The 16,416-nt window shown below is 43.3% G+C and overlaps 1 protein-coding gene across 12 annotated transcripts in view; it reads right to left on the bottom strand.

Annotated features, from left to right (window-relative positions):
* The window catches only part of gatad2ab (GATA zinc finger domain containing 2Ab), a 219,232-nt gene that overhangs the window by 63,301 nt on the left and 139,515 nt on the right, over positions 1-16,416 (bottom strand). For all 12 annotated transcript variants that reach the window (XM_059990978.1, XM_059990979.1, XM_059990973.1 and 9 more), the window contains 2 exons: positions 5,733-5,862; positions 781-912 (listed from right to left, as the gene is read on the bottom strand). In XM_059990978.1, coding sequence (XP_059846961.1) covers positions 781-912; positions 5,733-5,862 — 262 coding nt within the window. The remainder of the gene's footprint in view (positions 1-780; positions 913-5,732; positions 5,863-16,416) is intronic.

A 16,416-nucleotide genomic window follows, 5' to 3' on the forward strand; every position in this document is an offset into this window, starting at 1 on the left:
CTTCGTCTGACAGGTCTGACCTGCTGAGTTCCTCCAGCTTGTCGTACATGTTGCCTTGACCCCAGCATCTACAGTGTACTTTGTGTTTAAGACTCAATGGGCGAATGGCCCAATTTTGCTCCAATGACTTATTAACAGGAGAGCAGGGTCTCACTTAACACTATGTTCTTATTTAGCATAATGTTTGGCACAGACATTGTGGGTCAAATGGCCTGTTCCTGTCTGTACTGTTTTATATTCAATGTATTATCATTTGTATTCAGTACAGGAATGCCCTTCAAGCTCCCTAGTCCGTGCTGATGTAGCAGTTCATGGGTTTCCTTTCAATCAGCCTTTCACCAGCTTTCCATTCGTGAGCTCACCTAACTTCTCTTTGAAAGCATCTAAGATACAAGAGCCTCAGGACCCACACCACCAGGTTCAGTAACAATTATTACCCCTTAACATGGTTGGTTGTCTGTTTTGTTTGTAATTTTTAGTTGATTCTTTAGTATTTCTTTGTATTTATTGTGAATGTCTGTTCAAGATGAATCTCAGGGTTGTTTATGGCAACATATATGTACTTTGTTAGTAAAGTCAGTTTGAACTTTTTGAACAGGAAACTCCATGGTCCTGGATGCCATATTCTTTTAAGAATTATATCACAACACTTTTTACCAGTTCAGGTGGCTGTGTTCTATTGATTTGTCATGGTTTGAGCACAATAAATAAATGCTTTTTGTGAGAAATATTAAAAGTGACTATGACTGGAAAAGTGGATGACACGAACAACGCAGATACCTTTGGAATTGTGGCCTCCTTCTGAATCTGACTCTGGCGGAGTTTCTTGAGCAGGACAAGTTTGGCCTCCTCTAATCGCAACTCTTCCTTTAATTGCTTGATTATTCTTTCCCGTTCCTCAGGGCTGCTCTTCTGAAGGGTAGAAAGCCAACAAATGTTAAAAACAAATCCATGCCTCATTTTTTTTTAAGCACCCCTACCTTATCTGAAATTACTGGAAGTTTCAATGGCACTGGCCAGTCTGCCTAAAACTCACATCTTCACGTGTAGCACAAAAGGTTCAGCATCAATGTTCTACTGCACAAATAATGCCAGCATCGCAGAACCCAAAAATACAAGGTCCTTCAGTGAGTGACAGAGCACAATTTTTCATACAGTTCAGGAAATCGAGCACTGCTAACTCTTGTAAATCAACCTTTTTGGAAACAATTGATTCAGCACAGAGCTAGACGAATGAACCGACTGTGGACTTCAGAAAGACCAAGTTGATGGAACATACAGCAGTCTTCACTGAAGGGATCGAGGGGTCAGCAATGGAAAGGGAGAGTAGTTTCAAATTCTTGGGTGTCAACATTTCTGAAGGTTTACCCTGGGCCCAACGTAATCATGCAATTATAAAGAAGGCATGACAGTGACTAGATTTCACGAGGAGTGTGAGGAGATTTGGTATGTCACTAAAGACCCTTGCAAATTTCTACAGATATACCATAGGGACCATTCTAACTGGTTGCATCACCATCTGGTATGGAGGGGCCACTGATTGGAAAAAGTTGCATAAATTTGTAAATACAGCCAGCACTGGTCTCTCCAGCATCGACACCTTCAAAAGCCAAAGCCTTAAAAAGGCAGCATCCATGGTTAGGGACCCCCATCACCCAGGACATGCCCTCTTCTCAGTGCTACCATCAAGAAGTTACAGGAGCCTGAAGGCATGCACTCATTGTTTTAGGTACAGCTTTTTCTGCTCCGCCACCAGATTTCTAAATGGAAAATGAACACCACCTCACTATCTTTTTGGTGCTCTTTTAGCACTACTTAATTTAATTTTTATATACATTTCTTATTGTAATATATAACTTTCTTATTATGTATTGCACAGTACTAGTGACTCAAAACAACATATTTCATGATACATGCCACTGATAATAAACTTGATTCAGAATCTGAATAAACTTGGTCTTGCTAATCAAGGTGCTATACTAAACCAGTTGCATTTACCTGCGTTTCATCCATACCGCTCTCAAACTTCCCTTTCTAGGTACTTGTCTAATTGTCCAAGTGCCTCGGGCAACTCATTCCATACACCCACCAGCCTTTGCATTTAGAAGTTGCTCCTCTGATCTCACTTATATCCTTTCTGCTCTCTCCTTCAACATCAGTTTTAATATACCCTACCCTGAGAAAGACCCACCTTATCTACATCCTTCATGATTTTATTAGTCTCCAGAAGGGCACCTCTCAGCTCCTTCCCTCTGGGGAAACAGTTCCAGCTTATCCAGTCTCTCCTCATAACTCAGATCCTCCCTTTCTGCCAATATCCTTGTGAATCTTTTCTGCACTTTCTCAAAGCCTGGTCATGTCCTTCTAACAGCACGGTGAACATAACCACATACAATAGCTCTCTAATTCAGGCAGCAGCCTGGTAAGTCTCCTCTGCACCCTCACTAAAGCTTCCACATCCTTGCTGTAATGACAGACAGGCATACTTTATTGATCCCGAGGGAAATTGGGTTTCATTATAGCCACACCAACCAAGAACAGAGAGATGACCAGAATGGAACACAATACTCCAAACGCGGTCAGACCAATATCTTGTACAGCTGGAATGTGACTCATTGCCCTGATGGATGAAGTTCTACAGACTTTCTTCACCATTGTGCCCTGTGCATATCCAACCTGCTACTATTTTTATACCTTTCAGTTTTATGTATTGCATTATCTTCTCAAGATCATTCACAGTTTGTGGGTACTGCTGGCACCAGTATTTAATGCCCGTTCCCAAATGCCTTGGAACTAAGAGGCCCTTGTAGAGGCAGTTAAGCATCACATGCATTTAACTGGGGGCAGGCAGTATAAAGGGACTCCAGGGAGGGGTTGCACTTTTGGTGAAGGGGCTTGTCATGTCCAAACTGGGGCAGCTCATTGGAGACTCAGCTCTCACCTGTGGCTCCAAGTAACCGTTTGCATGTGAAAGCAGCCACACCGCTTCGACTGGCAGGCGAAACCAGATGAGGGTAGCAGGTGGGGCTCACACCCGGCTGAGATTGGGAATTGCCTCTCCTAGCACGTGAAGTCAGCCTCAGCGGACTGGGCAGATGAGGGTCAATAGCGGTTCTATAACCTTGGGGAGAGTGAACAGCACGACAAGGCACAGATGTAGCCCTGGCCATCCACTGCAACCAGGGAAGACACCAATTGTGACAACTGCTTGTACCACAGGACCTGGATTTCTGAGGTCAAGAGAATGGGACTACCCAGGTGCAACAGCTTTTCCACGTTAAAAACTCTCCTGCATAGGCCTCCTGTCATTATTGGATACGACGGACAGCCACCTCATAGTTGTGGGTCTGGAATCAGCAGAGTTTTAGGCTCACCTTCATGAAGATCAGACAATTGTGCGATGACTGAATCTAAGTTACCCAGCTGCTGTGCTCAGCAGACTGCTTGACCAACAACTAGCCAGTTTCTCTCTCAGACATGTTTGCACGGATGGGATGGCACCCCTGCTGTCAGCCCATCCTTATGGTTTAAGTAGTGGATATGGCCCAGTCTATCACTGGTAAAGCCCTTGTCACCACTGCACACTCCTATAAGAAGTGCTGTCATAGGAAAGCATTCATCAAAGACCCCCACCACCCAGGCCATACTCTCTTCCCGCTGCTGCCATCAGGAAGGAGGTACAGGAGCCTCAGGACCCACACAACCAGGTTCAGGAACAGTTATTACCCCTTAACCAACAGACTCTTGAATGAGAGGGGATAACTTTACTCAACTTCACTCAGCCTCACTCACTCCATCACTGAAATGTTCCCACAACCTATGGACTCACTTTCAAGGACTCTTCATCTCATGCTCTCAATATTTATTATTATTATTTTGCTTATTGTTCTTAATCACTTCTTTCTATTTACTGTGAATGCTGACAAGAAAATGAATCTCAAGGTTGTTTATGTACCTTGATAATAAATTTACCTTGAACTTTTCTTGAGGACGACATTTTCTTGAGGGTTGGTGGGGTGGGATGTGGGGGTTTTGCTTCACAGGTGTTAGTCACCATTCAGTATTATAGTCATAGAACAACTACAGAACAGAAACAGGCCATTGGCATATTTCATCTGTGCCAAAGTGTTATTCTGCTTGGTCCCAGCAACCCTTACGTGAGCCATAATCCTCCATACCCCTCTCATCTATGTACCTATCCAAGTTTTTCTTAAATGTTGCAAGCCTACTCTTCACTCTGCCTCTATAGAGTGACACAAACAATGGCAGTTTGATGTAGATCAGATCAGACTGGTAAATAAATGGTTGTTTTCTTGCCCTACTGACCAGCACTTACTCAAATGCCAAATCAAAACTTGTTGCAAAAAAAGTTACCAAATTAAAAATTGTTCACTATTCTAAAACTTTATTCGGAATGATAAGGTGTGTGAAATCAGAATTCAGGGATAGGCACAGATGTAACATTTATAATCCTCCAAAGGGAGCAGGAAGGAGTAAACGGTTTGGTTTAACAATTTATTTACTAAGAGATACAGTGCAGAACAGGTCCTTCCAGCCCTTTGAATTGCACTGCCAGCAACCCCTCAATTTAACTCTGGCCTAATCACAGGACAATTTGCAATGACCAATTAATCTATGAAACCATACATTTTGGGACTATGGGAGGAAACTGGAACATCCGGAGGAAACCCATGTGTTCATAGGAAGGATGTACAGACTCCTTTCAGAGGACGCTAAGAATGAAATCTGAACTCCGATACTCCGAGTGATAATAGAGTTGCACTAAGCTCTACGCTACCATGAAACCCTAACAATCTACAGATCTAGAGACCAAAGTTGAAAAGCAGAACAAGTGCTACACTGCCCATAGACCACCTCCCTCACTACCATTCAGGGCCTCAAACAGTTCTTCCAGGAGAGGTGACACTTCACCTGTGAATCTGTTGGGGTTACATACTGTGTTCAGTGCTTCTGGTGTGGCCTCCTGTATATCGGTGAGACCCAACGTAGATTGAAAGACTGCTTCGCCGAGCACTTACAATCCATCCACCAGAAAAAGTGGGATCCCCTAGTGGCCACCCATTTTAATTTCACTCCCATTCCGATATCTCCATCCATGGCATCCTCCACTGTCGTGATGAGGCCGCACTTGGGTTGGAGGAACTTCATCTCATATTACATCTGGGTAGCCTCCAACCTGATGGTATGAACATCGATTTCTCTAACTTATGGTAATGCACCCCCCCCACAACCCTTCACTATTTCCCACCCCCTTTTCCTTCTTTCACCTCATCTCCTTGCCCATCCATGGCCTCCTTCTGGTCCCCCCACCCTTTTATTTCTTCAATGGACGTCTCTTTCACCAATCAACTTCCCAGCTCTTTATTTCATCCTCTCATCTATCACCTTGTGTTTCTCTCCCCTCCTCCCACCTTTTAAATCTACTCCTCAGTTTTTTTCCTCCAATCCTACCAAAGGGTTTTGGCCTGAAATGTTAACTGTACTCTTTTCCTAGATGCTGCCTGGCCTGCTGATTTCATCCAGCATTTTGTGTGTGCTGCTGAGAAGGGAGGCCTTTCATCTTAGCACATCTGTGCTAGCTCTTTGAAAAAAATCAAATCAATTCAACCAACGTGCAATCAGTAGTTTGAAAATGATAAATGTTTCATGTAAATGTAAATCTACATAGATAAAACAATATTCTCGTAGAGACACGCAAAGTTCAGCCTCACCATAATATCATCTGTATTTGCACTTCTTCCCATTTCTTTTGAGAGCCCATTCAACCTGGGACTCGAAGGCTCGTTGTCAGAAAGGACAATGATGTCTGGAGATGGGGCACGCTTTCCCTTCTTCACTTCACTGAAAGAGAACAGACCAGACAGGATCAGAAAGGGCAAGGACAGTATTCACAAACCATAAGGTTTTCCATGTAGAGAGCACCATCTCTCAAGCTCATAGACAGATAACCCCCAGAATTTCCCCCCTTTAACCATACAAGAACGATTTTCAGACATATGCTATCTCACGTGACCTTATTCCATCAGTACATTGGGCTCACCGTTTCATGGAGCACTACTCACCTTAACCATTCTTTGTAATGCAAGTTAAGTGTCTGCCGGGGCAGTGGGGGATAGCAAAACTGTTGTATTGCTCAAGGGATTTACTTGAAACAGACAAGTATCCCCAAAATGACACTGACAGATCACCTGAACGTTCACAGCAACATTGTGAAACTAGACGACCGTGTGTGCATGTTGGGGGGGGGGGGGAGTGGGGGGTGATGGTGGAGATAGGCAAGAGAGGGTTAGGGTTAGGGTGGGGGGCCTGAAAAATGGCTGGATTTGGGGAAACAAAGAGTGACTTAGGGGCGGTGTGAAAGTGGGGCCTGGCAATGTTGCAGTCAGTTCAATTGCTTTACAATGCCAGCGATCACTGATTTGGGCTCAATTCTTGCCACTGCCTATAAGGAGTTTATACATTCTGCCCATGACCATGTGAGTTTCCCTCAGGTGCCCCAGTTTCCTCTCACATTCCAAAGGTGTATGGACTAGTATTAGTTGTCAGCATGCTGTGTTGGTGCTGGAAGTGTGGTAACAATTGTGGATTATCCTAGGTACAATCCTTGCTGATTTGATTTGATCTAAATGATGCATTTCATTGTATGTTTCAATGTACATGTGACAAATAAACCTAATCTATTTTTTTAAAAAAAGGGTGGGTTTAAAGAGGTGGAATGGGGACCTGGACAAAACAGGAGCTGAGCAGCATGGTGAATATAGACCAGATGATTTTTGTTAGCCTTGTTTCATTTCTATTCTGTTTAAAAGTATGGTTTGTGGTAAACCTCATTCCCTTTCACAGAGGCAGAGGCTGTTCCTGTGGGCGTTGCTCACAACCTGACCATCACATGCGCATCAGAGCTGGCACAGTTAAGCCTGTGATCACTGGGATGGGGTTGCACTGGGACAGTGAGGCAAAACCCTCAGAAACCCACTGAAGACTCCACACTTCTCAGTCAAAGCTCAAAATAAATTTATTATCAAAGTAAATATGTATCAGCATTTACAACCCAGAGATTCATTTTCTTATGGGCATTCACAGTAAATACAAAGAAGCACAGTAGAATCAATGAAAGACTGCACACAAGAGGGACGGATAACCAGTGGGCAAAAGACAACAAACTGTGCAAATACAAAAAGAAAATTAAATTAATAATAAATAAATATTGAGAACATGAGATGGAGAGGCCTTGAAAGTGAGCCTATAGGTGGTGGACCCCTCACTGCAAAGTCTGCTGATGACCATCTGCAAATTGAAGAGATATTATTCCGGATGAAGGGTCTTGGCCTGAAACACTGACTATTTACTCTTTTCGATAGATGTTGCCTGGCCTGCTGAGTTCCTCCAGCATTTTAAGTGTGTTGCTCTGGATTTCCAGCATCTGCAGATTTTCTTGACTAGGTATTATTCATAATCTCAAAAAGAAAAATTACTTCACTTGGAAGTTATATTCTGGTCCAGGTGTTTTCCAAAAGCCATGTGTATTGTGGACCTAATTCTACAGTGAAGTGTGCTCATTGAACTTTGCACATGGTTGCACTTTCTGATACTTTCTCTGTATTCAGACAGATCAGTAAGGCAGGGATGTCAACAGCCACCAGCTGAGAGCCAGCATCCATGCATTCAAGTGACTGGGAACAAACTTCCTGTATGTTAATTGACCCAGAAAGAAAAAGTTGTCATGTGACTTAGGCATTTCCCTTCCCTGTCACCTGACTGCCCCAGTGGAACCCATGGCAACAGCCAGCTGAAACTGGTTTGACACACACATTGCCTTCATTTTGAGAAGGGAGATAGGGTTCAGGTAGCAACACAAAATGGAGCCCATTGAACAAGAGCAACAGCCTGTTTAGGCACAAAGCACACCAGCCCAGCTATCACTTCCCTGCAGGCTTTAGATCTGCGAAGGTCAATGTGAATATAAGACAGCATTGTGATGAATGCACACAAAATCTCCTCTGTAAAATTGTTTCTGAAATAAAACTTAAAAGTAAATTTATTATCAAACTACATATATGTCAGCATTTACAACCCTGAGATTCATTTTCTTATGCACATTCATAGCAAGTACAAAGAAACACAATAGAATCACTGAAAGACCTCATACAAGATGGACAAGCAACCACTTTGGCTTTAAAGATGATCCAAATATTTTGTGTGCAAGAAAGTTCACAAAAACCATGAGAGGAGATCTTGCAATCTGTTCATTTCTAAGAAGCTGGGAGGAGGGAATCGACTACAAACTTTAAACCCCACTTTCAGAACAACACAAACAATAACAGCAAAACAGGTTCATTGTCACCCTCCCAGCCACTCTCACACATAGAATGGCCTCCAACCCTAGGACAGACACCGGGACTCCCACTTCCCCAGTGAGAGTCATGGGCTTTATCAAAGTCTTCAACCTTCAACCTGGCCAAAGTTAAATGGGCGGATGCCCTGGCAGGAAAGACAGTGGATCAGCAGCGGCAGATATTCTTGGGGATAATACAAAAGATGCAAATGCAGTTCATTCCAATGAGAAGGAAGGATTCAAAGAGGGGGAAGGGGCCACAGTGGTTGACAAAGGAAGTCAGAGATTGTATAGCATTAAAGAAAAAGAAGTATGACAGGGCTAAGATGAGTGGGAATACAGATGATTGGGAAAGTTTTAAGGAACAGCAAATCTTAACTAAAAAAGCAATACGGAGAGAAAAAATCAGGTATGAGCTCAGTCTAGCCAGGAATATAAAAGGGGATAGCAAAAGCTTTTTTAGCTATGCAAAGAGAAAGAAGATAGTTAAGAACAATGTTGGCCCCTTGAAGAATGAATTGGGAGAAATTGTTATGGGAAACAGGGAAATGGCAACAGAATTTAATGCATACTTTAGATCTGTCTTCACCAGGGAGGACACAAGCAATCTCCCAGATGTATGGATGGGCCAGGGTCATAAGATATCAGAGGAATTGAGACAGATTGACATTAGGAAAGAAACTGTGATGAGTAGACTGGTAGGACTGAAGGCTAATAAATCCCCGGGTCCAGATGGTCTGCATCCGAGGGTTCTAAAAGAGGTGGCTCAGGAAATTGCGGATGCATTGATAATCATTTTCCAATGTTCCTTAGATTCAGGATCAGTTCCTGAAGATTGGAGAGTGGCTAATGTTGTCCCACTTTTCAAGAAGGGAGGGAAGGAGAAAACGGAGAACTATCGCCCTGTTAGCCTAATGTCAGTCCTTAATAATGGACGAAGTAGTGGCACATCTAGATGGCAGAAATAGGATTAGGCCGAGCCAGCATGGATTTACCAAGGGCAAATCATGCTTGACTAATCTGTTGGGAGTTTTTTGAGGGTGTAACAAGGATGTTAGACGAGGGTAAGCCAGTAGATGTTGTGTACCTAGATTTTCAGAAGGCATTCGATAAGGTGCCACATAGGAGATTGGTGAGTAAAATCAGAGCTCATGGCATTGGGGGCAGGGTTTCAACATGGATAGAAAACTGGTTGGCGGATAGAAAGCAAAGGGTAGCAGTGAATGGGTGTTTCTCAGACTGGCTGGAGGTGACTAGTGGGGTACCACAGGGCTCTGTATTGGGACCACAGCTCTTTACGATTTATGTCAATGATTTAGATGAGGGCATTGAAAACTATATCAGCAAGTTTGCTGACGATACTAAACTGGGTGGCAGTGTGACATGCGAAGAGGACGTTAGGAGAATACAGGGAGACTTGGATAGGCTGAGTGAGTGGGCAGATACTTGGCAGACGTCATTCAATGTGAATAAATGTGAAGTTATCCACTTTGGAAGCTGGAACAAGAGGGCAGAGTATTGTCTGAACGGTGTCGAGTTAGGTAAGGGAGAAATGCAAAGAGACCTAGGAGTCCTAGTTCACCAGTCAATGAAGGTGAATAAGCAAGTGCAACAGGCAGTGAAGAGGGCAAATGGAATGTTGGCCTTTGTTACAAGGGGAATTGAATACAAGAGCAAGGATGTTCTTTTGCATTTGTACAGGGCCCTGGTGAGACCACACCTGGAATATTGTGTACAGTTTTGGTCTCCAGGTTTAAGGAAGGACATTCTGGCAATTGAGGAAGTGCAGCGTAGATTCACTAGGTTGATTCCTGGGATGGCAGGGCTGTCTTACGCAGAGAGATTGGAGAGATTGGGCTTGTACACACTGGAATTGAGGAGATTGAGAGGGGATCTGATTGAAATGTTTAAAGATAATTAAAGGATTTGATAGGATTGAGGCAGGAAATATGTTTCAGATGTTGGGAGAGTCCAGTACCAGAGGGCATGGATTGAGAATAAGAGGTCAGTATTTAAAACAGAGTTGAGGAAGAGCTTCTTCTCCCAGAGAGTTGTGGAGGTGTGGATGCACTGCCTCGGAAGACGGTGGAGGCCAATTCTCTGGATGCTTTCAAGAAGGAGCTGGATAGATATCTGATGGATAGGGGAATCAAGGGATATGGGGACAAGGCAGGGACTGGGTATTGATAGTGAATGATCAGCCATGATCTCAGAATGGCGGTGCAGACTCGAGGGGCCGAATGGTCTACTTCTGCACCTATTGTCTATTGTCTATTCAATGAAACAAAAAATAATTTTTAAACAGAATATAAAAATTGTGTGCATGGTGACCTTGCTGTGCTAGTTCATGAGGTACAGCAGACCACATATTTGGCCTTTATTACAAGGGCCCTCTTCTCATTGCTACCATTAAGGTTGTACAGGAGCCTGAAGACACACACTCAACATTTCATGAAGAGCTTCCTCCTCACCTCATCAGAATTCTGAATAGATAATGAACCCATATACATGATCTCACTATTTTTCGCTCTCGTAATGTACTAGTTATTTAATTTGAATTTTTATATATATACTTAAGGTGATATATAGGCTTTTAAATTATGTATCGCAATATACTGCTGCTGTAAACAAATTTCACAACATAGGCCAGTGATATTAAACCTGATTTTGAAGGTCGCTGTTCAATGATTTGATGAAATTGTACAGTGTTTTGATGTGTTTTTGTTTCTGCTAATCAATTTTCTACTGCACGTATGATGAACACAGGCAGCGCAGTGCCATATGGAACCCATTTTGCTGCGTCTCTGTAAACACGACACAGCAACTTGGCAGTGAAGATTGAGGTCACTGCTGGAAAAGCCCCTGAATAACAAAGCATGCTGCTCAATCCTAGAGACAACAAAATATATAAATACAAGACACAAGAGATACATTGCCAAACCTGAAAATATCATAACCAATGTGGAAAATCCTTAATGTGGCACAAATGTCAAAATACAGGTAGTCCCCAAGTTATGAACGTCTGACTTAAGAACAACTCATGCTTACAAACCGAGGAAGGAGAACGCCGTCTGCCATTTCAAGTCAGATCGCAACGCTGTCTGACATTTTAAGTCATTGCTGTTGACACTGTGTTGAGTGTGTAACTTTGTATGTGGCTTAATTTTTTTCTTAGCAAGATTCACCCTGACCCCACCTGGGCCCCCTTTTCTGGTCGGCTGGTGGCACAGTGAGATCAGCGCTGGGCTCAAGAACGGAGGTTCCCGAGTTCGATCCAGTGACAGATCGCTTCCGAGCGTGCTCTCCATCCGTGCCGGGTTGATGTTACTGCAACTCGACCTCGTAAAAAAAACACTGCCACTTCCAGTTTAACTTCCTATGCAGAATATTGTGGAGGATGAAATACCCAAACCCACCACAGCCCCCACTTGACCCATTTCCATTTAACCTGGCTCAGCACGGTGGACTTTAGGACCTGGGGAATTCAGTGCAGTGGTCCTTAGGACCCGGTGGAGCTTGGGACCCGCCGCCCACAGTGTTTCTGTTCCACTGACGGGAAGCAATCACAACTGAAAATAAAGTGGAAATAATAAAGTGTTTGGAAAGGGATGAAGTGTCATCGGTCATTAGAAAAGCGTTAGGCTACAGTCAGTCAACAATCGGAACAATTTTAAAGGATAAAATGAGAACAATGGAGCATGTGAAAGGCCCTGCCCCGATGAAAGCTACAATTATTACTAAGCAACGCAGTGGTTTAATTATTGGAATACATACGTTTCTTAAGTGTTTTATATGCATAGAAAGGTAAAATATATACTATATACTAAGAGAAACATTTGAGTAAGTGACGCTAAATAATACCGGATGTACTTGTTTCAAATTACGTATGAATCCGACTTAAAGACAGACACAGGAATGGAACTCGTTCGTAACCCGGGGACTGCCTGTACTCAGCATAAGCCCATTGTGAAACTAAAGAAGAGAGAGCTACAAAAGATGATATTAGGGGTAATGAACATGAAACAGAGGCTTAGAAATAGAACACTACAGTAAATTCAGCCCTTCAGCCTAAAACCTGCCCCAACATCAATCTAACCCTTTTCTCCTGAACATCCCTTCATTTTTCTTTCATCCATGTGCCTATCTAAGGGTATCCTAAAAGCCTCCTTATGTATCTGCCTCTACCACCACCCCTGGCAAGACGTTCCATGCAATGCAAGCAGTATGCAGCACAGGTAAACTGTAAACAGCTGGCTGTCCCAGTGACAAGACCTCAGTGGTGGCAGGGTATTCATTAGTCTCACAACCTGAGGGAAGAAGCTGTTACCCAGTCCTAGTCAGTGCTCCTGTACCTTCTTCCTAATGGTAGTGGGGCAAAGAGGATTATGGAATGAGTGGGAGGGGTTCTCAACAATGCTTCAGGCCTTTGACTGCTGTGCTACTAATAATTGTCATGGGGGGCGTGACCCTTGGTGGTTTTTAACAGTCCCGATAGTCCTGTCTGGCCCTTTTCAAAAATTTAGTGAGGTAATATCAAGTTTCTCAGTTTTCTCTCAGGGTTCAACACACCGACTTTGTAGCTCATTATAATTTGTAGATGAGTGCAAAAAAAAACAGCCAAAGTGGGAGCCACACCTTTTCCTCCAGAGATACAGGAAATGCTGACAGTACTCTTCCCAATGTTATCTATAAACATCCTATTTTACTGTAACAAGCTGTTCCATTAAGCTCATGAGAAATGCACCAGGATCACCAGACTCAAAAAGTTACATTCGCCAAGCAATAAGGCATGTTAACACCTCATCACAACCCCCACCACCACTACTTTATCATTTCCTGTCAGAATCACCTTATTCAAGATTTCAAGATTATATGATGTCATTTCCAGTACAAGAGTATAAAGGAGACTTGACAGGAACTGATAAAGCAGTGATGATTTTAATGTACAGACACTCGAGTCTACTGTCTCTTTATGTACACACAATCTAAGCATATAATTGATCTTATGCATTTATATTTATTTATTGTTTTTTATTATTATTGTGTTATTCGTGCTGCATCAGATCTTGAGTAACTTTACACTTTGTGTACTGGAAACGACACTGAATCTTGTTACAGGACAATGTATTTGGAAAGATACACCAGTACACCGAACCTGGCAAAGGTGCAGTGACCTCAAACAGATTGTATTTAGTGGTCTTTTTCAGTGCGACTCAAATAGCCCCTGACAACCAAGTCCAAGTCCAGCTCCTGGCCTTCAAGTGTGGCTAAGCTAATAAGCCACACATGAAGCTCATCTCGGAGAAGGGTAAACTCTGATCTCAAGCCTCCGCTGGCCGTGGCTATACCCACTTTTGAGGAAGGCTCTGGGAGTAAACCCCAGGGAAAAATCTGGAGCTGGATACATCAGGAGAGGGGAGCATGCTACATGAGCAACAGCTTACCCTTTATTTCGTACTGCCCAGGCTTGTGTACCAACTGATCGGCGCTGCACCAACAACATCCATGGTCGAACCAACCAATGGAGGAGGACTTCCTCCATTTTCAGGGCATGGCAATAGCTGTCGTGGTCAGTAAGATGCCTTACTACTGGAGACCTTCTGGTTAGTGTCCTAGCAACCCTCAACACCTATTAACACAATCTCCATCAGTACAGGGAGCATCAAAGGACACTCTAAAACTTCTATAAATGTACCGTGGAGAGCATTCTGACAGGCTGTCTGGTATGGGGGGTGGGGGGGGGGGAAGTGCGACTGCATTGGACCAAAAGAGGGTCATAAATTTAGTCGACTCCATCTTGGGTACTAGCCTACAAAGTACCCAGGACATCTACATCTTCCAGGAGCGGTGTCTCAGAAAGGCAGCATGGATTATTAAAAACCCCCAGCACCCTTTTCTCATTGTTACCTCAGGTAGGAAGTGAAGAAGCCTGAAGGCACACATTCAGCAATTAAGGAACAGCTTCTTCCCCTCTGCCATCCGAATACTAAATGAACATTGAACCCGTGAACACTATTTTACTTTTTTAATATATATTATTTCTGTTTTTGCACGATTTTTGCACAATCACACGATTGGAGGTGTGGGTTGTACAGGTGACCTGCCACTTAAAAAAGACACACAGTCAGGTTACTGACAAAGTCTGAACTTCACAAGAAAGATCTGTTTATGTGCATCGTGCTTTGATCAAAACAACTTTCAAAGGACCCTAGAAGAATGATGATGGAGATGCATGAAGCTGGAAAACACAATAAAAATATTTCTAAAGACCTGAGTGTTCATCATTCCACATTAAGAGAAATTGCTTGCAAATGGAAAAAATGCTGCACTGTTACTACTCTCCCTAACAGTGGGTGCTCTGCAAAGATCACACCAAGAACACAACGAGTAATGTTGAAGGTGAAATAGAAACCCAAGGGTACCAGCAAAAGACCTGCTAAATCTCTAAAACTTGCTAGTCTCTGTTCATGTGTTCATTGTAAGAAAATCACTGAACAAGAATGGTGTTCATGGACGGACACCAAAGAGAAAATCACTCCCTCTTCACTCCTCAAATGAAATGCTGCAGCATGACCTGAAGAGGGCTGTTCATGCAAAGTATCCCAGAAATATTGATGAACTGAAACAGTTCTGTATGGAGGAATGGTCTAAAATTCAAGTCTGATCAGCAGCAACAGGAAATGTTTGGTGGAGGTTATTGCTGTGTAAAGGGGATTTCTTCTTTTTCTTTGCTGCTGTGTCTGTAATCAAAATGGCTTCTTTGTTTTGTTAAAAGTAGGAATGCTTCTTTGTTGCAAGAGTGTGCTGGAAGCTTGTTTGGGTTAAAATTTACTGATAACGAGAATTGTATTCCTTTGTAAACCAATTGGGATTAATGTTGTTCTTTCTTCTGAGTCTGTAAGCTATTGTTGGCGGACTTTTGGGCACATCGGCGCGAGGGGGTGAGAGAGAGAGGGAGGATGCGATGCTGTAAACTGGGCGAGGAACGGACCCCGGGGGGGGGGGGGGGGGGGTCCAAGGCCAGGAGGTACCCTGAGGAGAGGAGACGATGATAGATGTGCTTGGTTGACCACTTCGGGTGGTCCTGAGCTGCGAGTCGAGGAGTTCAGAGGGGATCGAATGGTGGTCAGAAGACTTCAGTAATTGAGCTCCAATGGTTGTGCACAAAGTGGTTTGGACTTTGATAAATATGGCGCCTTTTCTTTATTGTTTTTCCTTCATATATACTTCATTATTAATCACTTAGTTATAGTACCCTTTATAAATTGTACTCATTTAATCGCATATGGTATACTGTCTGTTTTTGGGCGAGGCGGGGACATCACACAGCATCCACACCAGCTGATTACCCAGTTTGGCGGGGCCAAAGGCTGCTCCCCCCTAGATGAGAACGAGCTGAGCGAGCCTGAGGCGACCCGGGGGTTACAGCTGTTAAAGGGGTTATTAAGTACAAGGCTTCATATACTTTTGCCAGCTTGGACTGTGAAAGATTAAACAATGTGTTCAAAAAAGACATGAAATTGTTTGTTGGTATTAGTTTAGGCAGATTGTGTTTGTCTACTATTCTGATTTAGACGTGTGGTGGAAAGTGTACTGACTGGCTGCAATTTACCTCGGTATGGGAATACCAGTGCATTTGAGTGGAAAATCCTACAAAAGGTAGTGGACTTGACCCAGGACAAAGGTGTCCCAACCATTCAGCACATCTCCATGATACGTTGGCATAGAAAAACAGCATCCATCATCAAAGGACCTCACTGAGAACCCCAAGCTGTAATGGCGTAGCGCTAAGTGCTACGCTACCATGGCACCCTAATTCCAGAGCGATACTTCAAATTGAAGTTCACTGACTTGGTGGGGAATCTGCAGGTGGCACAGATGCTAACGAACAGCTGCTCCTCCCCTGGTCTATGAGGAGCAGCATGAACCAATAGATGCACAGCACTTTGAGAAAAATATCAATATGATAAACAGGGAAAATTTACAAGGATTTACCAGGACTTAAGGACAGTCACTCACTGGAACACCTAGAATTTTAACTCTTTTAGTCTGGGTGTCAG

This window comes from Hypanus sabinus, chromosome 16 (genome assembly GCF_030144855.1).
Source record: "Hypanus sabinus isolate sHypSab1 chromosome 16, sHypSab1.hap1, whole genome shotgun sequence".
Taxonomy (NCBI): domain Eukaryota; kingdom Metazoa; phylum Chordata; class Chondrichthyes; order Myliobatiformes; family Dasyatidae; genus Hypanus; species Hypanus sabinus.